This window comes from Leucoraja erinacea, chromosome 22 (genome assembly GCF_028641065.1).
Source record: "Leucoraja erinacea ecotype New England chromosome 22, Leri_hhj_1, whole genome shotgun sequence".
Taxonomy (NCBI): domain Eukaryota; kingdom Metazoa; phylum Chordata; class Chondrichthyes; order Rajiformes; family Rajidae; genus Leucoraja; species Leucoraja erinaceus.
In genome coordinates, this window is record NC_073398.1 from 8099021 (window position 1) to 8121031 (window position 22011).

The 22011-nt window shown below is 42.6% G+C and overlaps 1 protein-coding gene across 1 annotated transcript in view; it reads right to left on the reverse strand.

Moving 5' to 3' along the window:
- Positions 1-1668: 1668 nt before the first annotated feature.
- The window catches only part of plekha5 (pleckstrin homology domain containing, family A member 5), a 251081-nt gene continuing 230738 nt past the window's right edge, over positions 1669-22011 (reverse strand). Inside the window, 4 exon segments of the mRNA XM_055652880.1 lie at positions 1669-2599; positions 4154-4258; positions 11821-11954; positions 21450-21547. Coding sequence (XP_055508855.1) covers positions 4167-4258; positions 11821-11954; positions 21450-21547 — 324 coding nt within the window. The 3' untranslated portion in view covers positions 1669-2599; positions 4154-4166.

The window sequence follows — 22011 nt, forward strand, 5'->3', positions numbered from 1 at the left end:
ATATTCAGTCTAACAAAGATTATTCTTTTTTTTGAACAACAGCCATTCCCAATTCCTTATATAGCTCCCCCAGACCTGTCTGTCAGCAGCCCTTTCTCGAGACATTCGCTCTGGATTATTGCTGTGGTATTCTGATCACATAATGACTTTACGTAACTTAAATGAGTTGTTCATCAGGCTCTTGAGCATTGCATAACACCAACCACAACACTACCTCAGCAACTGATCTCCTGTGGGCTTTGTTTTGGTTGCACGGCAGACTTGGTTTTGTACTATTATGTTTGGTTGCCTAATATTACTGATTATTAATTACTAATTTGTATATTTACTTATGCATTATTGCATTAATGAGCCTGCAAAGTTGCAGCAGGTAAGAAATGCATTGTCGCATTATCACTATAAATGACAAACATCCGTGACATTTGAAGTGTGGTAGTAGAAAAGAAAGGCAAAATGGAGATACGAGGAATTGCACACACTGGTTTACAGAAATAGAGATCGGGGTGAAATGTAAAAGCATTAGTTAGACTGTGGTGGAAAATAACAAGATTGTGTAAATGAGCTAAATAGTGAAACCAATGATCACAAATTCCCTTAATTCCATGTGTTGCTGCAGGCAAGATCGTCAGGGAAAAGCAACCAACCAAACTTAAACAATAGAGTATCAGGAGAATCTGATATTAAGCAATTTTACTTCAATATTTTTGGGAATCATGGAGATACTGTAAAGAGATTAAATAGATTTATCATTGGGTAGCTTTGTACATGGCCTTTAATTAGAAATACCCTTTTGGTTTTAAATGTATCTGCTGTGTGGATTTAGCACCATTATTATGCCAACACCTTCTGTTTGTGCTTTACTGTTCCAGAACCTACATTTAAAATTTAGAAAATTCTATCTTGCCAGATCTATGTGCTTGCACAGGTACAGACTGCTCAAAGGAAAGAACGTTATTTCACTTTGGACAGAATCACAAGGTAAAGGAACAAAAAATATTCAATGATGTAAATTTGTTGAGTTCTCGTGTCGGTTTCCAATATTCTCTCTGAGAAGCTGTCACTTTGTGGCAACAAAGGCTTTTTAAGCAACAAATCCTTGTTCCAGCCATGAGATACTGGCTTGAAGTTGTTCAAATATTTTGGAAAGAAGCTTAAAAAACAGCTTGTCTGGTTAAAGCCAGATTTTGGGTCAAGGCTAAAAGATTGTTACAGACTCTTGCTGCGTGGCCCTGTGACTAAATTTTGCACTTCACACAGGACTGTTGCGATCAGTTGCTTGCCAAGTATTCCTATCACTGTTTGAACAAAAACACTCTCCATTGGTTCTTTAAATGTTCAGTTGGAAGTGCAAATTAAATGGTTGATTGCAACACAGTTTTCAGATTCGTATGCCTTTGCTTGTCTGGATGTCTGCCTTAATCTGTGCTACAATCCAGTCATACTTAAGGAGCAAAAAGAGATATTTAATAGTCACCCCAGTGTCAATACAGTGATCCATTCAAACCATCTTCAAGGGCACACTCTTAATGTTTCTGTCATTTTAATGAGAAAATCAATATTCATCGTTTGTGAAAAATTAAGTTTGATATCTCTTAACAAATATTCCCTTTGGACACTTTCCTTTCTTGGTATGTGACAGTATTAAACACATCTTAAAATACCACCACCAAAATAGCATTACCATTTATTATAACATGATATAAAACAGGATGTGATATGGACAAGGCATATTAACACTTGTAATTAGCATTTTATAATTATAGACTCTGCTCATTGTACGCTATGTACACAATGAACATAATTACAATTTTTACATACAATGGGGTACTGAATGGTAAGCCCTCTACATATTGCTTTGCATTTGAGCTACATCGGCGCATTGGAGATGGAGCAAATCGTCCATAAAGCTTGTATGAAAGGTTCACTAAAGAGAGAACATAGGGTAACTGGAAAATAAAAGTGAAACAGTTTTCCTTTTTGCCAAAAACAGTTTGGCAGTAACTGCATTCATTACAACATTAAGTATAAATAGTTACAGCAGATGGCATTATCAAATAACCGCATTTATCGGCACCAGTACAGTGGCACTGAAATCATTGAAGTTGTAACAAAACAAATATGAATCTGCTTCCTATTGTATACCTTAAACCTTAGTCATGTTATAAAAGATATGGCAACAGTTACAAGTAAACTCAAGGTCAGGCATTAAATTAAACATACTGTACTATCTAAAACGCAAACAAAATTCTAACATATGACCCAAATTAAGATCCTAATCACCATTTCTGCTAACGTACCGTAATTTCTATATATGGACAATTTAAAAAGAGTAAAATACAAAACTGTTGTGAACCAATACATGCTCCTGAAGTAAGCAAAATATCGGCATTATATCCAAAATGGTATTTCCTATAAGGAGTGTTTAATAGAGAGTCAAGTGTCGCTGCCTGCACTTGATGCATTCTTGTGCTCTGGTGCACTTGATATCCACATCCAACTGCTGACCTTCGACCACAGTCCCATTGCACTTCTCAATGCAGTCAAAGCTCTTCCATTCAACGTTGTTTAGGTTATAATTTTCCTGTGTCGATGGCCAGAGCTGCATTATCAAAAAGAAAGGCCATAAAAAAATTATTCAGTGAAATGTGTTGTTCAATATACAGGTCCACCACTGGTTTTCCAGCAACTGATGGTCTGTCACCTTCTTTAATCCGGACAAAACTACGAAAGTACACTTGAAATCCCCCTCAGAAGTCCTCCCAAAAGTATGACACCTTGCCCAATCTCAACCTTATAGGGACTTGGCGGCCGATTGAATTTGGCCCGAGGCCCTGGAACTCCGGCCCAGTCAGAGCCGGCAGATCTGCTCCCCTAGCCGACTTCCACCGCCTATCGGCGAGTAAAATACGCCTCCTGCGGCCAGGGCTCTGGAACTTAGGCCCAGACAGGCTGGCAGATTCGTTCCCATAGCTGACTTCCCAGCTGACTTTGCGGGCCAGTATCTCGTCCCACCAGCAGCCTAGATGGACTGTTCCAGTACCAATTGACTCCTCTCGGAGGCCGGCTAATCAGATAATCCAACAAGGCTCTGGAACTAAGCTTGTTGGAAAAACGGTCGTGGACCTGTATATCAAAATTCAATACAACTGTCCACGATTATCTTTTTAACACATGTCACGAGTATCAGATTAATATGCCCCAAATGCCGCAATTAAAATTCGAGCTGTGTTATCTAATCCAAATCATTCTTTTTATATTACTTTTATTTTTCTTTCTGGTTTCCATGTTTTTGTGGTTCTTTTGAAACAGCAGAATCCCAAGCGAAAATAAAATCTTTGAAGTTATTAAAAACATGACAACTAACGGTTGGGTTCAGATTTTGCTTCTTCTTTAGTTGCAACTGAAAGTTTTATCCTCCTTTCAAGTGCCAAGTCTAAGATCCAATTATTCTCAGGTAAGAATGTGTTCCTATTGTCATCATCTGCTACTCACTCCATCCAATCTTCCCACTGGTTTTCTAATATCCTGACTTTGTCTCTCATGAATTTCCTCACCAAAGATTCATCTTATGCCCAATTTGAATGCAGTCAGGTGACCTCTTTTACCATCAAACCTGACAACTCCCATCACAAAATGTAATCTAAGTATCGTGACAATTCTCAGTCCACCTGCATCCCTCTATCCCACCTATTTCTCTCTTTAGATGCTTTGATTTGGAATGTTTAATGTGATATTGACAGTCATTTAATCTACTTCATCCCTCACCCTCACATGAACTTGCAGTGGGATGTTCTAACATTTTTTTAGCTTTGACATTTTCTACGCCACTGTTAAGAAAAGTCTGTGGTTGTGATATGTAAGGCAAGAAAATTACTAGTGGGGTTAAACGATTATTGCGTTCACAACAATTACAGTCCCTGTTAGACAGAAAAAAACATAAAAAATCAATTGGTCTTGATTCAGGGGTGATTGTCAATTTTCTAGACCTGAAGGAAAGAAGAACAAAAATGAAGCAAACTGATGAGAATTTGCCCCAACACAGTAGGACAAGTATTTTACAATTACAAAACAGTTGAGAAAATATTACACTTAGGTTTATGGGATGAAAAAAGGTACAACATTGAAAAACCAAAAACAAATAAATGAAGCTTACTTTTTTCTAAACCTCATACACACATGAAATGAGATCCTTCAGTGAGCTGTGGGTGTGATGGAGATGGAGACTTTGGGGACTGGGGCGGAGAAGACAGATTATTTTCTGAAAAGAATAGGGAATGTGAAAAAGAATAAGCAAAAATTAAAAAAATAAACATCGACAAAAGACTACAATCAAAAAGCACAAGAAACTGTTTTCTGAACGAATATACTTTGTTTTACAGTGTAAACTAAATGTCAAAAAAACCCAATGATTAATACATAAATGGCCACATTTAGTAACAGGGCTTTAAGACGCAACAATCAACACTCTCACGCCACTGCCTATTTTAATACATATAGCAAAGCTATGACTGGATTCATTAAAATCTCTAAATTGTATCTCAATTTATTTACTGCACGTACAAACACAAAAACCATGCTCAGAAAATTCAACTAACGAGCTGAAGCCAACAATGAACAAAAATGTGGATACCATGATGAATGTAATGGAAAGATCAGAGAATGACTTTCCAAACTGCCAATGCCATTATTTGATACTAAATAGTGGATTCATATATTTATGTCTCTTTCGAATCACAGTTCAAATTAGCTATGTTTCTGCTATGGGGTTTTAGACAATAGGTGCAGGAGTAGGCCGTTCAGACCTTTGAGCCAGCACCGCCATTCACTGTGATCATGTCAGATCATCCACAATCAGTACCCGTTCCTGCCTTCTCCCCATATCCTTTGACTCCGCTATCCTTAAGAGCTCTATCTAACTCTCTCTTGAAAGCATCCAGATAATTGGCCTCCACTGCCTTCTGAGGCAAAGAATTCCACAGATTCACAACCCTCTGTGTCAAAAAGTTTTTCCTTGTCTCCATTCTAAATGGCTTACCCTTTATTCTTAAACTGTGGCCCCTGGTTCTGGACTCCCCAACATCGGGAAGATGTTTCCTGAATCTAGCATGTCCAAACCCTTAATAATCTTATATGTTTCAATAAGATCCCCTCTCGTTCTTTTGAATTCCGGTATATACAATCCCAGTCACTCTATTCTTTCAACATATGACAGTCCCGCCATCCCGGGAATTAACCGCACTCCCTCAATAGCAAGAATGTCCTTCTTCAAATTTGGAGACCAAAACTGCGCACAATACTCCAGGTGTGGTCTCACCAGGGTCCTGTACAACTGCAGAAGGACTTCTTTGCTCTTATAACTCCTCGCGTTATGAAGGCCAACATGCCATTAGCTTTCTTCACTGCCTGCTGTACCTGCATGCCTACTTTCAGTGACTGATGAACAAGGACACCCAGATCTTGTACTTCCCATTTTCCTAAAGTGTCATCATTCAGATAATAATCTGCCTTCCTGTTCTTGCCACAAAGTGGATAACCTCACATGTATCCACATTAAACTGCATCTGCCATGTATCTGCCCACTCACTCAACCTGTCCAAGTCACCCTGCATCCTCACAGCATATTCCTCACAGTTCACACTGCCACCCAGCTTTGTATCATCTGCAAATTTGCTAATCTTACTTTTAACCCCTTCATCTAAATCATTAATGTATATTGTAAATAGCTGCGGTCCCAGCACCGAGTCTTGTGGTACACCACTAGTCACTGCCTGACATTCTGAAAGGGACCCGTTAATCTCTACTCTTTGTTTCCTGTCTGCCAACCAATCTTCTATCCATGTCAATACCCTATCCCCAATACCATGTGCTCTAGTTTTGCCCACTAATCTCCTATGTGGGACCTTATCAAAGGCTTTCTGAAAGTCCAGGTCCCTTGTCCATTTTCCCAGTTACATCCTCAAAAAATTCCAGGAGATTAGTCAAGCATGATTTTCCTTTTGTAATCCATGCTGACTCTGACCGATCCTGTTACTCCTATCCAATTGTGCTGCTATTTCATCTGTTATAATTGACTCCAGCATCTTGCACACCACCGACGTCAGGCTAACTGGTCTGTAATTTCCTGTTTTCTCTCTCCCTTCTTTCTTAAAAAGTATGATAACATTAGCTACCCTCCAATCCACAGGAACTAATCCGAACATCACGGGGTGACGCCTGTTTGGTGGTGAGTAGTCGCCCAAACAGTTGTACCTTTTTCTGGTCGCCGCTGGAATTTCAACAAGCTGAAAATTTTTGGCAACCTGCTGTGACTATGATGGGTGCTGGCAAGTCGCCGAAAAAATTGCGTAAGTGGGACAGGCCCTTTAAGTACCCTGGGATGCAGACCATCAGGCACTGGGGATCTATCAGCCTTCAGTTCCACCAGTCTACCCAACACCATTTCCTGCCTAATGTGAATCTCCTTCAGTTCCTCTGTCACCCTAGGTCCTCTGATTGGAAGATCTTTTCGATTGGAAGAAAAATGGCATGCTTATGCACAATGGAAAAATGAAAATAGTTACTATAAAATCACAAGATGCTCCTCCACGTGTTTCAAAGACGCAAAGCAATATTTACAAGTGAATGTCTTAATACTGAGACAAAAGAAAATTAAATAATGCAATAACTAATGCAATTTGTTGATGCAAGAAATGCAACTGCTGGAATCTTGAGCAAAACAGAAAGCACTAAAAGAACTCAGCAGATTAAGATGCATCCCTACAAATGCAAGTAATAACTTTGGATTTAACTTCTTACATATCCAGATTTCAACATATATTTGGTGTCAAATGCTTCACTAATAAATGGATAGCAGTTCAAATGCACACAGAACTCCCAACCTAACCAAAGCCAGAAAACACTGCCAGTAAAATACTAATTACTCAGTCACCTAAGATACAACTTCCCACACATCTCAAATGTTGACAGCTGTGCCTACGATCTATGTGTCATTTTCACTCTTCCTACCATCAACTTTCTGGCCTTTCTTTGGCAGCACTGCACCAATTAATGGTATTAGAACATCAGCAATCTTTAGAAAAATACTGAGACCACATCTATTAAGCTCAACGCGTGTTAGGGGCAATTCCTTCCGAATATTATTGTAACAAGATCTTGGTGTAAGATAGATAATTATATTTGGACGAAAACTCAAAATGACGACCACTTGCAAACCTATCGGACGACTAAAAATTAATGCGTGGAATATTGCCTGGACGCCATATTTACAGCTCAAGAGTACAACTTTACCCTACAATTTTATGCCAATTTATTCTTATCGAAGCAAAATGGAGAAGGAAAAAAGTTCACAAACTTCTGAAGTGCGTTCTTTCAGCATAAATTCTGTGCTTACAGTATGATTTTTTTAAATTCCCATCATGGACTTGGGCACTTTTTCAAAATAAGATATTGTTTAAAAGAAAATAAAATGATACTTTTATCTATAGCATTTTTTAAATCCTATTCAGCGCTGAAAAGAGGGCAGAAAAAAAAGTTTGTATAACAGAAAAACAAATATGCAAAAATGATTAACATATGAAGAGAGTCTATTAAAAAAGTGGTAAAGTTACTTCTTACTGGATTTCACTTAGTTTTATATTAGGAATATTAAACACTGGTGCAGACAAATTTAGCGACTAATTTTACTACACAAAGCTCCACCAATTTACTCGGCCCGATAAATTAGAGAAGCGGGCATTGTGTTTACATAAAACCAGCTATTCAAGTAATGTGAATGCAGTAAAGACCAATAACTAGATAATGCTTGCCACTATAGAAACAAACAAAGCCCTTTTGATCTTTTTGTGAATAGTTGTAAAATTGTAATTATAACCATGATGGGTTTGTAAATTAAGCAATTGACTGAGTAAGTTAAACATTAAGCAATTATGTGGCTAATATGTAAACCGTACATGTGCTGGTGTTTCGGTGATTATAATCTTTGGTCACAAAATGACCCAGGATGCTGCAGAGCTGACACAATGCATAGCTGCCCTTTGTTAAGGTAGCTTTTCTCTGCAATCAGTTTTAGTTTAGTTTAGTTTAGAAATATAACGTGGAAACAGGCCCTTCGGCCCACTGAGTCCACGCTGAACAACGATCGCCATACACTGACACTATGCTACACACTGGGGACAATTTATAATTTTTACCGAATTAACCTACAAACCTGTATGTCTTTGGAGTTTGTGAGGAAACTGGAGCACCCGGGGAAAAACCAAGTGGTCACAGGAGAAGGTACAAACTTCGTAAACGGTAGGCGTAGTCAGGATCACACCCGGGTCTCTGGTGGTGTTAGGCAGCAATTATTGCTGTGACATCGTGCCACCTCACTGTTGGTAAGTTAGAAAGACCGCAAACAAAATTGTGTGATTATTTTTTTGTCAGAAGCAGATCAATAAGGGGTGTGGGTGCGGGTGTGAACATAGCATCGATGCAGCAGAGACTGAACTAACCGTGGAGCACATAACAGTAACTGTGAGTTACTGACAGTCACACAAATCTTTCATTAGGTTTGCAGGTCTGTAATCGAGGGCGTCTCAAACCAAGCAGAATTGAGACATCCTTGGATACATCTGACACAGACAGACCACGGCCAAGAGAATGCAGCAAAGAAAGAATCCTGAGAGAGCCGGTGCTGAGTTTCACTGATAACCTGGTGCTATTGATCAGCAATTCCTCCGCATACGTCAGAAACTGAACAAACCCTAGTTTCACATTAGTCAGTGCCGTTAAGATCTAGGAAGCATTCGCACCACTTTCTAATTTAATTGCTGTCAGTCGCGTGAGAAAAATCCAGTCTTTCTCCACTGCATCCCCGTTCTACTCTACTCCTACTCTCATTGGCAACCACACACCTTTTACTCCTGGTCTTAAGAGTCTTCAATCATTCAAAGCAGTACCTGGGCTATACGGCAATTCAACTGATTGCAGCTGAGCAATATACATAAACATGTTTTACTAAAGGCTGCAGACGGCAATCAATCTAGATCAAATTTTCTGTGGCCTTTTTTTATTCTCCCGCAAACGATCGTCAGATGTGCTCATTACAGATGATTTAACGTGGGTAAAAGGGACAAAACAGTGACTTGTCAGATGGCACGTGGAACAAAGGAAGTTGTAAATGAAGCTTTGTTAATGACATTGCATATGACATTAAAGTTAAATTTTGAAAGGAAATATAAAGTTGACTATGTATTCAACAAAGGATTTTCAGATTATGGGATACTGAGAAATACTTAGATCCTGGAAGGACTAATTCATGTGCATCGGTAATGTTTCAGTCTGAAGAAGGGTCTTGTCCTGAAACATTACCTATTCCTTTTCTCCAAAGATGCTGCCTGACCCGCTGAGCTACTCCAGTAATTTATGTCTAACTTCAGTGTAAACCAGCATCTGCAGTTCCTTCCGACACATAATTCATGTCATTAATCTATTAACTAGGTCAGTACCTTTTTTTAAACTTTCATTGACGAGCACAAAACCTCAAAACTAAAGAGTAAATGATAATTTGGTAAAAGAATAGTTAGGTCACAGTGAGCAACTTTGAATGTCTGAATATTCCAGACAGCTCGTTTAGTAGCCAAGATAGCTCATTAAAGTAGTCAAGAGGTAGCCTAATACCTCGTCATCTAATTAGTGACGTGCATTAATGGATGGACGAGATTCCCACTGGTCCTGCTACCTATGTAGTGAAACCACTGCCAAGGGAAGGGTCGGCAGAATCAGTGGGGATAGAAGACCCTGTTGGGCTTGATTATAGTTTGGCACTGGGAAGAGATACGATGTATAGAATACACAAAAATGCTGGAGAAACTCAGCGGGTGCAGCAGCATCTATGGAGCAAAGGAAATAGGCAACATTTCGGGCCAAAACTCTTCTTCAGACTGATGGGGGGTGGGCGGAGGCGGGGAGAAGAAAAGGAAAAAGAGGAGGAGGAGCCCGAGGGCTGAGGGAGAGGTAGGAAGGGAAGGAGACAGCAAGGACTAACAGAATTGTGAGAATTCAATGTTCATGCCACCAGGATGCAGACTCCCCAAGCGGAATATGAGGTGCTGTTCCTCCAATTTCCGGTGTTGCTCAGAGTTGAAGTGCTGAGCCACCGGGAGGTCAGGTTGGTTAATGCAGACGAAGCGGAGGTGTTCGGCGAAACGATCGCCAAGCCTACGCTTGGTCTCACCGATATAGATCAGCTGACATCTAGAGCAGCGGATGCAATAGATGAAGTTGGAGGAAGTGCAGGTGAACTTCTGTCGCACCTGGAACGACTGCTTGGGTCCTTGAATGGAGTCGAGGGGGGAGGTAAAGTGACAAGTGTAGCATCTCTTGCGGTTGCAAGGGAAAGTGCCCGGGGAAGGGGTGGTGCGGGAGGGAAGGGAAGAATTGACAAGGGAGTTACGGAGGGAGCGGTCTTTGCAGAAGGCAGACGGGAGGGAGATGGGAAGATGTAGCGAGTGGTGGGGTCACGTTGGCGGTGGCGAAACTGACGGAGGACTATTTGTTGTATGTGCCGGCTAGTGGGGTGAAAGGTGAGGACCAGGGGGACTCTGCCCTTGTTGTGAGTGGGGGGGATGTATAGAATAAGTGGGTCCCCCTGGGGCTGTCAGCAATATACCACTATTTTTTGTAAACGAGACTAGCCAAGATAGGACATCTTGGTCGGCATGGTCAGATTAACATCTGTCTCTTTCTGTGCTGTGTGACTCTGAAGTAAAGGATAATAAATTCAGCACAGATACATTAAAGTGCCAGAGGATGGAAAATATAGCGAACAAAAGCAAAAATGCCAAGGCAGAAAATCGGAAATTAACACAGAGTATGCTGAAAACCATCGGCAGGTCAAAAACATTCCTGGAGAAGGAAACAGCTGAGGTTCCAGAGCACCGATTTTTCAGTCTAACGTTAATGAGATACAATCGTCCTCAAGAGGTAAAGCACTGAATATTTCCATAGAGCAGGAAAGGTAGTGCATGCTATTCCTTGGAGCCACGCCTGATCTTCATTAAGGCAGCTTATGGTAATAGGGGGAAAGATGGGATCAAATGAGAAGTGAGCTGAATGCTTATTGACCTGATGGACTTTCCTCAAGCTGGGTACATCACTAAGTTTGTTGCTGTCAGGAACGTTGTCAGGGATGGGCAGAGATCTTCAAGTAAAAAGAAGAAATACAGACATGAAGAGAAGTAAAATCCCATGTGGTCTCTCACCCAGCAGCCAGCCGCATAAAGGTCAGACAGCCATTTATTCTACAACCACACAGGAAGCAGATACTGACAGAATTATGATATCAGAGTGCAGTAAAAATGATCAATAATAGAGCATTGAGTTTCAACTGCCATTAGCACAAGGCCGTTAAATATACACTACAAGTAAAATTAGACACTGCAATAAATTGTATTTGGCATTTTCTGATTCAATATCTATTATGCAATAAAACAACAAAACAATATAACTTCCAAGGCATGCAAAGACTGTAGATAAGATAACTAGAAATATTTTAACACAGAGAAACAAGAAACTACAGATCCTGGAACGTTGAGCAAGATACAAAGTGCTGGAGGAACTCGGCGGGTCAGGCAGCATCTGTAGAGGGAGGTGGAGAGTCTGTAGAAAAGGTACCGATCCGTAATGTCCTCTGTCCATTTCCTCCACAGATGCTGCCTGACCTGCTGAGTTCCTCCTGCACTTTGTGTTTTGTTAAAATTGTGGTATTACAATTTATGTTCATGTAATGTAACATAAAATTATACAAAATGCTTGACACAAAACCAAAGCTTGACCTACCTCTTACAAGCCTGCTGCTTCTTGGCGCTTCTGCAGTGACTTCATCAGGGATAGTAATCAACCTGACTCCTTCCTCTGCATTCTCCTCATCAGTACTGGTTTTGCAGTTAACAACTGGGGCCACAGTTTGCACACTAAAAGGAAAATAAATAAGAAATAAAGATTTTTTTGTCAATTTGATGATTTTCATTTAGATGGCTGGACAATGAATGACTGCCAAAACTGTTTAGTTTAGTTTAGAGATACAGCTTGCAATCAGGTCCTTCAGCCAACTGGGCCCACCCTAACCAGTAGTCTCCGCACACTAGCACTAACCCGCACGCACTAGGGACAATTTACAATTTTACCATGCCAATTAGCCTCCAAACCTGCACGTCTTTGGTGTGTGGGAGGAAACCAGAGATCCCGGAGAAAACCCATGCAGATACGGGGAGAACGTACAAAATCCATACAGACAAGCACCTGTAGCCAGGATCGAACCCGGGTCTCTGGCGCTGTAGGGCTCTACTGCTGTGCCACCGTACTGCCCATGAACTACATCACATGAGCGACAACACTGAGTAAATTTAGGGCGTGCTCTTCAGCCAAGATGCAAGTTATGCCAAAATATTCAATTCAAAGCCAAAGACATTTTACGAAAGACATTCATAAAGGAACAAAAGATCTGGGGAAGATTAAAATCATATATGATCTGAGTTGCAGAGAAGAGGTAGTGGTGGAGAGAAAAGAGAGAATGGCTGTGACAGGGCAGTAACCAGACGAGACTGAGCGACTCAAATCTGCACAGTGGCGCAGCTGGTAGAGTTGTGGCCTCACAGTGCTTGAGTCCCGGGATCGAAGCTCACCTCGGATGCCTTCTGTGTGGAATTTGCACGTTCTTTGTGTGACCGAGTGGGTTTCCTCCAGTGCTCCAGTTTCCTCCCACATCCCAAAAGACAAATGGGTTAGTAGGTTAATTGGCCTCTGTAAATTGCCCCTAACGTCTAAGGAGTGAGTGGATGAGAAAGTAGCGTGAATGGCTGATGAATGACCGGCGTGGACTCGATGGGCCGAAGGGCCTGTTTCCATGCTGCATATTTCAAGAAATCAAGTGATTGTGGTGCTAGCTCGGGGTAGATGGGGCAGACTTGCTAATCGTACATGGTTGGACTGCAGAAAACACAAGATGATCAATGAAAACAGGAGTAAACATGTTACAAAAAAAACTCCATTCAATATCCAAAGCGAATGTGTGTTGAATTTAAATTCTTCATCACTCTTCCACCTTTGTCTCTCATCCTGTACTGCTGAAGCAAGGTAGAAGATCATCTCTTCTGACTCAGCATATTAATGTATTTAGGATTTAACAGTAAAACTGGCCAGTTCTGATCAAAATTAATTGATTGCAAGCGTTAACTGCTTTTCTCTCCATGGATGCTGCTTCACCTGCTAAACATTGCCAACATTCTCTTGTTTTATCTCAGATTTTTAGCATTGGCACAATTTTGCTTCTCTAGTTTGTATCAGAGACCAACGATTTAATTTACTTTCTCTATCCTTAATTAGTTTCATTTTATTTGCACCTTTAAACAAACATCCACACTTAATCTATCCTCTCCTATCCTCTCTCTGCCTGCACCCCACTGCTGTGTCATTCATTAGCTTCTTGTCCACACAAATGTCTAATTTATGGGTAAATATTCAGCTGTGCCGTGATTCAGACCCTTTTGCTCTTTTTTTTTCCAAATTAGGGTGGTGCTTTTATAATATTGTAAAGCTATTTGTTCCCCCAATTTACACAGACCACTTCTATTGAGCATTTATCAGTGTTTAAATGGTTATCGGTTATGGAGTAAGTTTTGCCAATAGGTCCTGATATTAATTGTTGTGATACAGAAAGGTTAACGAAATGCATTGTGACTGATTAATGGCAAACAAATTCAGCCCAGGACTGCAGATTGGAAGTGTCCGCACAGCCAATTACATTAGTGCTAACTTCACAAAAGAGCTCTTTTACAATTTACAAAATCAATTTACAAAATTGGTTCTAATCCCTGTTTTTTTTCCCCTTAGCCTTGCAGTTCTGTTTCTTCTTTAAGTAAACAATCCATTTCTTTTGACAGCCTCTGTTGAATCAGCTTTCAGGCAAAGCATACAATATTGTCTTTAAAAAGAAAATGGGTGGCACTGTGGCGCAATGGTCGGCACGGTGGCGCAGCGGTAGAGTTGCTGCCTCACATCTCCAGAGACCCGAGGTCGATCCTGACCACGGGTGCTGTCTGGATGGAGTTTGTACATTCTCCCTGTGATCACTGTTTTTTTTTTTTTCCAGGTGCTCAAGTTTCCTCCCACACTTCAAAGACATGTGGTAGGTTTGTAGGTTAATTGGCTTGAGTAAAACATGTAAATTGTCCCTAGTGTGTTGCGTATTGGGAGATCGTTGGTCGGTGCAGACTTTATGGGCTAAAGTCTAAAAGTAAAGTCTAAAGTCCAAACATTGTCCCCATCAGACATTTTGGTTTCACCAACCATCTTAAATCTGATTCACACATTATTATACCATGCTACTGTACAAAAGTTTCCATAATTTTTAAATTTCTCCTTTACTATTTCCAAATTCTCTCATCTCTACCATAAAATCAATGGCCTAAATCCCTGATACCTTCCCTGTAAATTTCCTCTGCATGCTCTCCAAGATGTCAACGGGGGAGGTTGATAGTGGGATAGGTGGGGGGTGGGGAGCGGAGAGGAGTTATGGAGGGAGGGACAGGGTAGGGGAAAGGAGAGGGAGAGAGAGGTGAGGGAGGGATTGGGGAGCGGAGGAGTGGAGATAGAAGTAGGAAGGGTGAAGAGGAGGGGGAGTGCTGGGGATGAGGGGCATGAGCTGCGCCTGCGCAGTTGGGGACTATGGGTGAGTGGTGAAATATTGCGTTGGGGGAACGGGTTGCGTTGGGGGAATGAGTGAGTGGTGGTGTATTGCGTCGGGGGAACGGGGCCCAACGCGTCCCACTTGGTCTGGTGTAGTACTAAAACTCATCTTTGCACGTGCGTGTGAGTCTGTGCGGGCCTGAACTACGCCAAAACGGTACAATTTTTGGACCACCTTACAATTGTCTTGTGATGTGTTTTTATCAGGTTTTGTTCATATTGATGTTATATTTTACAAGTTATTCACATTTTCAGCAGTTGCTGGCAGTTACAGCTATGACTTCACAATGTGATCTCATTTACATAAACTGCAATGATCCACCTCACAATGACATCACAATGGGATCTCATTTATATAAACTGCCCATCAACATTGTTCCACAATGAGAGGTTTATTACGCTGTTGTAAGGATAGGGATGGCGTGGGGGAGGGGAGGAGGAGAAATGTTATTTAAACATTGTTTAGTGGGGGAATGCGATAGGGGAGAGGTGAGGAGTGAGGAAGAGGGGAAAGGATAGAGAAGAGGGAGAGAGAAGAGGGAGGGTGAAGAGGGGGGGGAGGGAGTGTTGGGGGATGAGGGCAAATGAGTCACGCCTTCGTAGTTGGGGCTATGGGTGAGTTGTTGAATATTGCATTGGGAGAACGGGTTGCGTTGGAGGAACGGGTGCCCAACGGGTCCCACTTGGTCTAGTGTTTTATAAAGTTTAAAAACAACTATCTTGCCTTTATGACAAAAAGTTCCAGAAAGTCGATTTGATTTTATTTGAAGCTTCAAATTACAGATTATTCTTTGCATCTACACTAGTCAATTAAAGGGGTCCGATTCCAAATTTTAAGAGGTCCGGAAAGCATTATGTAGCAGTTTCCTCAACTTCAGAACAGCTGAAAGTACTTTATAGACAGTGACGTGCATTTCAAGTGCAGTTACTCACGGCTAAATTGAATAACGTGATAAGTGTGCGTGGTAAGAATGCATAATAAAACAGCACCAACAATTCCTGCCGTCCGTTCTTTATCATGTTTCCGTGATCAGCCCACACTAAATGTGCCATTTATTGCTTTGGGCTTGATTTCATCAACAATTAGCATCATGTAGAAGTGACTGGGCCCGATTGCTCTAATTAAAGGTGAGGTCGGTGTGGTTAGAATTAGAGCAAGCATGAATCCAGCTTGCTAGAAGCTAGGCTGAAAATAAGTAAAAGTAGGCATCAATATTCTCTTAGAGAGGTTCTCTACTCACTGGTAGTGAAAGATATACACCCAAGTGGAAGTGTTGCGAATTCATAGCTAATCACTATGCAGATTTTGGAGAATGTGGTATGCTGAGGCACATACTCTTCACAATCCTCCTGACTGCTGCCTCGCCATCACATCTGATAATAGGCTGCAGATGGTGTTAGCCAAGTACACCTTACTTTCCCTCTTCATCGTAACTCCACCACGTTTTTCTCTCCTTTCAGATGGCGAAGAGTTCCAAACTGGCCAAGCACGTTTGCATAGATGACACACAAAGGACTACAGATGCTGCAATCTGGAGCAAAAACACAAAGTGTTGGAGGAACTAAGCGAGTCAGATGCTGCAATCTTGAGCACAAACATAATGTGCAAGGAAAAACTCAGTGGATCAGGCAGCATCTGTGGGGGGAATGGGCAGACACTGTTTCAGGTCAGGACCCTTCTTCAGATTGACGTCAGTACGTCGTTGGTTCCCTGCGATGGCGAGAGAGACGTTGGAAAGGTCCCAGTGAAATTGAGGTCTCGGATGGAAGTCACTGGTAAAGTTGATGAACTCTCCGAGTTGTACATGGGTGCAGGAGGCAGCCCCATGCTGTTGTCAATATAGAGCAGAACGAGTTGAGGAGTGTTGTCAGGGTGTTTTGGAACAAAGAACAAGACAGGCATAGCTGGGGGCCATGTGAGTGTCCTCATCTACACTGATGTGATGAAAGTGATAGGAGTCGGAAGAGAAGCTGACAAGGGCAAGGATAGGTCCACCAGGCAGAGGAGAGTGTTAGTTGATGACATTTGAGCTGATTGTTGTGTTACTGTGGAAAGCAGCTTGAAGATAAATTCTGCACATGATAAGTCACTGAGAATTAGCAAAGGATGGCAGCTGGCCAGAAGGCAGTACATTCTGCTGCAGAAAATTTAAATAAGGGGTGTTGGTGGGGAATCCACAAAGGCAGCAAATGAGTGTGCATGACAAACTGCTTAGTGAATTGGCTGCCAGCCAGAGAGCAATGTTAGAGGCTCAGAGGGTTTACAGCCCCAACACTGCACAGGGTTTTACACTGAGCTGGGAACTCCATCTCTTTCCACGATGGACGTGGCAGCCCACACTCGTGGACTCTACTCTGACGTAGTAGCCAACCTACATCGGTTCCAACTCCAGACACCAATGTGACCTTATCACTGCCGCTTCTGCAATTGATCTCTCTGTTTCCTGTCATGCCACCCAACCTAGACTGTTGTTACTCACGCAAAGAGCTGAAACTGGGCCTCCTTGTGCAGATGGACACACAGAGAGTGGTGGATCTCTGGAACTCTCTGCCACAGAGGGTAGTTGAGGCCAGTTCATTGGCTATATTTAAGAGGGAGTTAGATGTGGCCCTTGTGGCTAAAGGGGATCAGGGGGTATGGAGAGAAGGCAGGTACGGGATACTGAGTTGGATGATCAGCCATGATCATATTGAATGGCGGTGCAGGCTCGAAGGGCCGAATGGCCTCTACTCCTGCACCTATTTTCTATGTATCTATGTAAATGGCTGGAGTAACTCAGCGGGTCAGGTAGCATTTCTGGAGAAAAGGGATAGGTGACGTTTTGGGTTGAGACTGTTCTTCAAAATTCTGTCCCGCTGAGTTACTCCAGCATTCTGTGTCTATCTTCGATGTAAACTAGTATTTGCAGTTCCTTCTTACGCTCCTTGGCGCAGAGCTTTTTAAATGTCATTTTTAAATGCATTTGCAGTTTTGCCCACTACAGCCTTTTACCAAACCCCAACCACTGAGATTGCACAAGGAGAAGCATTAGGTTTTGGATTGCACATGTCTGACCAGCACAAATGGATGCACAGGAACAATTAGGATGTTTCTCAAAAGCCCAATGCTAAATTTAGGTTTCTATCATTGTGGTCAAACAGATGTTGTGATGATCAGTAGCAAAGATAATGTAGGAATTGCTGAGTTAACCGGAATTGGATCTTAGCCCGAACAGTTGGTTGCAGATGCTGACATTAATTCCTCCTCCACCAACTTTAGCTGCTCCACATCTGCAGGCAAATATTGGCACAAATGACTAGCAAGGCATGACGTTTGCACAAGGAAACAACACATGTGGCCACTCTTGCATAATGCAAGCCCTCGCAGAATGATCCAGATGAATTAATTGTTTCAATGAATTGATTGGGCATAACATGGGTCTCATTCTAAGCATTACCATCATTTGTGCATTGGCTTGCACCAAAGTCCTTAGTCATAGAGTCATAGGTAGAGACACAGCGTGGAAATAGGCCATTCGGCTACACCAGCCAACATGCCCCATCTACACCAGTCTCACTTGCCTGCGTTTGGCCCATATCGTTCTCAACCTGTCCTATCAATGTACCTGTCTAAATGTTTCTTAAACACTGCGATTGTATCTGCCTCAACTACCTCCTTTGGCAGCTCGTTCCATACACCTACCCCCCTCTGAAAAAATTACCCCTCAGATTCCTATTGAAGCTTTCCCCCCTCACATTAAACCTACAGTATGTCCTCTGGTTCTCGAAGTCTGGTGAGATTTTAAGGGCCTGTCCCACTTCTGCGATTTTTTAGGCGACTACAGACGACTAGGCTGTCACCACATGGTTGCCCGGGTGTCGCCTGCATGGTCGTGTGTCGTCTCCTCAGTCGCCCAAAGAATCGTAACATTTTTCTGGCCGCCGCTGGATTTTGAAATGTTCAAAACTTTTCGGTGACAGTTGGCTTGACGCCCAAGAGCGTAGCTTGACGTCTCCTGACGTAGATGCAGGTCGTAGGTTGTCGGCAGGATGACGTAGGTGTTCGTCGATGCTGACTTCGGTAAATTCCATTGGCGACTACCTACATCAACACCGGCGACAGGTACCGGCGACTGAATTGTCTTAAGTTGTCTTCAGTTGTTGGTGACAGCTTGTTGCTGGTAGACGTAGGTTGTAGTAGGTGTGGTCGTAGGTGGATCCTAATGGGTGACCGGTTGTCGGTAGCTTGCCGTCGACTAGTTTTTTTTGACAGTCGCCGAAAAAAATCGCCAAAATAGTACAGGCCCATTAAGCATCTTCTGCCTGTCGCCATGTTTAAGTCTTGTAGTGATTCAGAGGTACAGGTGCACAACTTTTTATCCGAAAGCCTTGGGACCAGACACTTCTCGGATTTCGGAATTTTTCGGATTTCCGAATGGAAGATTTATAGCGTAGATTAGGAAGGTAGCGCGGGCGGCTTGAAAAGTCTGGAGCGGCTGCCTCCTCCCCGGAGAATCATTGTAAATCATGCTTAAATGTTAGTCAGTTAGGAGGGGTTTTATGTGTCGGGGGGATGACGGGGAAAACTTTAATTCTTAGTCCCCTACCTGGTCGGAGAGGCGGGGAGCGGGAATGCTTACCGGGTCGGTAAAGCTCCGGAGCGCTGTGGCGCCGACTACCAACATCGCGGAGCTGGGGGCTGCGGGCGTCCGGCCGCGGGCCGCGCTGGATTTGGAGCGCCGCGCAGCCAGGGGCAAAGATCCTATAGCAGAGCTCTGCTATAGGATCTTTGGCCAGGGGTAGAATTGCCGAGGTCGGAGCTGGTAGACCCCGCGGCCGGAGGTTGTAGTCCGGTGTGGTTGGCGTACAGCGCTCCGGATCCTTACTGGGTGACCGGTTGTCGGTAAGGCTTGCCCGTCGCCTCTCCAACCAGGTAGGGGACTAAGAATTAAAGTTTCCACCTTCACCCACCCCCTTCACATAAAAGCCCTCCAAACTAATTGACTAACATTTAAGCAATGATTTACAGATGTTTAAGTGTCCCCCGGTCTCCGGGGAGGAGGCAGCGCTACAGTAGTACAGACCTGGGTCGTTTCGGGTCAAGTTTGGCGCCAAACGCGAGCTTTGGTGTGCAGACGACATCCTGGAAAAAATGTCTGGTTTTCGGAGCTTTTCGGTTCAGAGGTATGGAGCACAATGACCTAATGCAAAATAAAAGTATTCAGACTGCTTTTTGTGACTTTCTCCGTTGTGATTTTCTGTGAATAGAAACTGTGCAGTCCAATAAGGTGCTCCAAAAACATTATGTGTGCAGTCAAAACCTGCAGTTCTCATGAATCAGTGTTCATTGGTGGTATTCAACTATTCTAGAACAGTAGCTAGACAAAAATGCTGGAAGAACTCAGCGGGTGAGGCAGCATCAATGGAGAGATGGAATGGGCGACGTTTCGGGTCGAGACCCTTCTTCAGACTGAATATAATAGTGCCGTTGTACCTGACCCGCTGAGTTACTCCAGCCGTTTGTGTCCATCTGCTCAAGAGGCCCAGTTTCAAGGTACATGGATAGTAACGGCTGGAGCGATACGAGCCAAATGTTGGCAAATGGGACTTAGCTTCGATGGAGTATCTTGGTCGGCATGGACGAGATGGGCCAAAGGGCCTGTTTCCGTGCTGCATTGCTCTGCGCCTCTATAATGTTACTCTAAACACCACTTGGTATAGTGCAGGAAGGAGGAATCCTTTCTGTTAGCAAGTACTGGGCCTTCCATGCTATCTGAATACATGACATTTTTCCATCATTAACAGTGCTGAGATCAAGGCTATGTTACAATGTGAATGAATACTTCCAGCACATGCAACCATAAACCTCTTGTATTTCTACCCAACATGGACTGAAGTGCATCCAAACAGAAGGTGCCACAGAGCTGAATTTTTGGCCAAATTCTTTACTCATGCCATTTGTACTTTGATTTCCAATTTTCACATTTGTTCAATGTCACATATCAATCTAACGTACCACAGAAGTGAAGGAGGAATTTCAATCTGGCATTATATTACAGCAGCTTTAGAGACACCGCTTTACAAACACAGGTCCTTCGACTCATCAAATCCTCACCAACCATCGATCACCCATTCCCACTAGTTCTATGTTATACCACTTTCTCATCCACTCCCTACACACAGGGACAATTTACAGAGGCCAATTAACCTACAAACCCACACTTCAATGAGATTTGGGTGGGAGATTTGCGCACAGTTCAGTAACAATCCTATAATACGTTAGGTACAATCATACTAAGTATAAGTGTGTAGTCCGTATAAAAGCGTTGCCACGTTTTAGTCGTCATCTTGTATCCTTCAAGGAACACAGGGAGAATATGTAAACTCCACAGACAGCGCCCGAGGTCAGGATCGAACCCGGATCGGTGGTGCTGTGAGGCAGCAGTTCTACCAACCGCGCCACTGTGTCGCCCAATAGATATGCCACCATTTTCTCAGTTTCCTATTCCAAATCACCGGCCATGAAGGACTGCAGTCCTCACAGTGAAGCTGGTCCAAGACTCCACGTTCCAATTTGCCAGCTGGTAAAATCTCCAAAGTATCTTACCCTATCGAAAATGAATTAATTACACGGAGAATTGCTGCACAGTCTGACTGCAGCATAAATTCAACTCAATCAGTAAAGATTACTTGAATAAGATTTAATGATTCTTTCATTCTTTACGCATCAATCAATGACGTACCTGCTTCTGATTTCTATTTCATCAATGTTCTTTGATTTATTCATGATTTTGTCGGGACTCAGCATTTCAGATTCAGTCTTGAGCACTTGGCTTGGAAACTATGGAGTGAAAACACAAAGCAAGAGTCTTAAGGATGTCTAAAGAGTGCTAACATTTTTGTTTATTGATCCAAGACCCACGAATGGCAGGTCTCAGGTTTGACAGCGAGAATGTTAGCATCTTTAATTAAATGCCCATAGGATTTGAGTGCCATAGCTTTGCAATTCAGATTGGAGGAACGGACGTGAGCTGGGCATGCAAACTGCCCACTCAGGAGATCACTGCTGGCTGATAATATTGCCACAGACCTCATATGTATAATTTGAGTGAGCCTCATCATACAAAGATGGATGAGATTTCCAAATTAATGTACCTTTTCATTTTCAATAACATATCTTTGTCCTGTTGTATCAATGCAAATTTATGTTGCTCTCCATGAGATCTTCCCTTCACCATCATAGCCCCTTGAGTGGACATCAAACTTCTCAACCTCCTTTGCAGAAGTGCATACCCACCCTGTTAA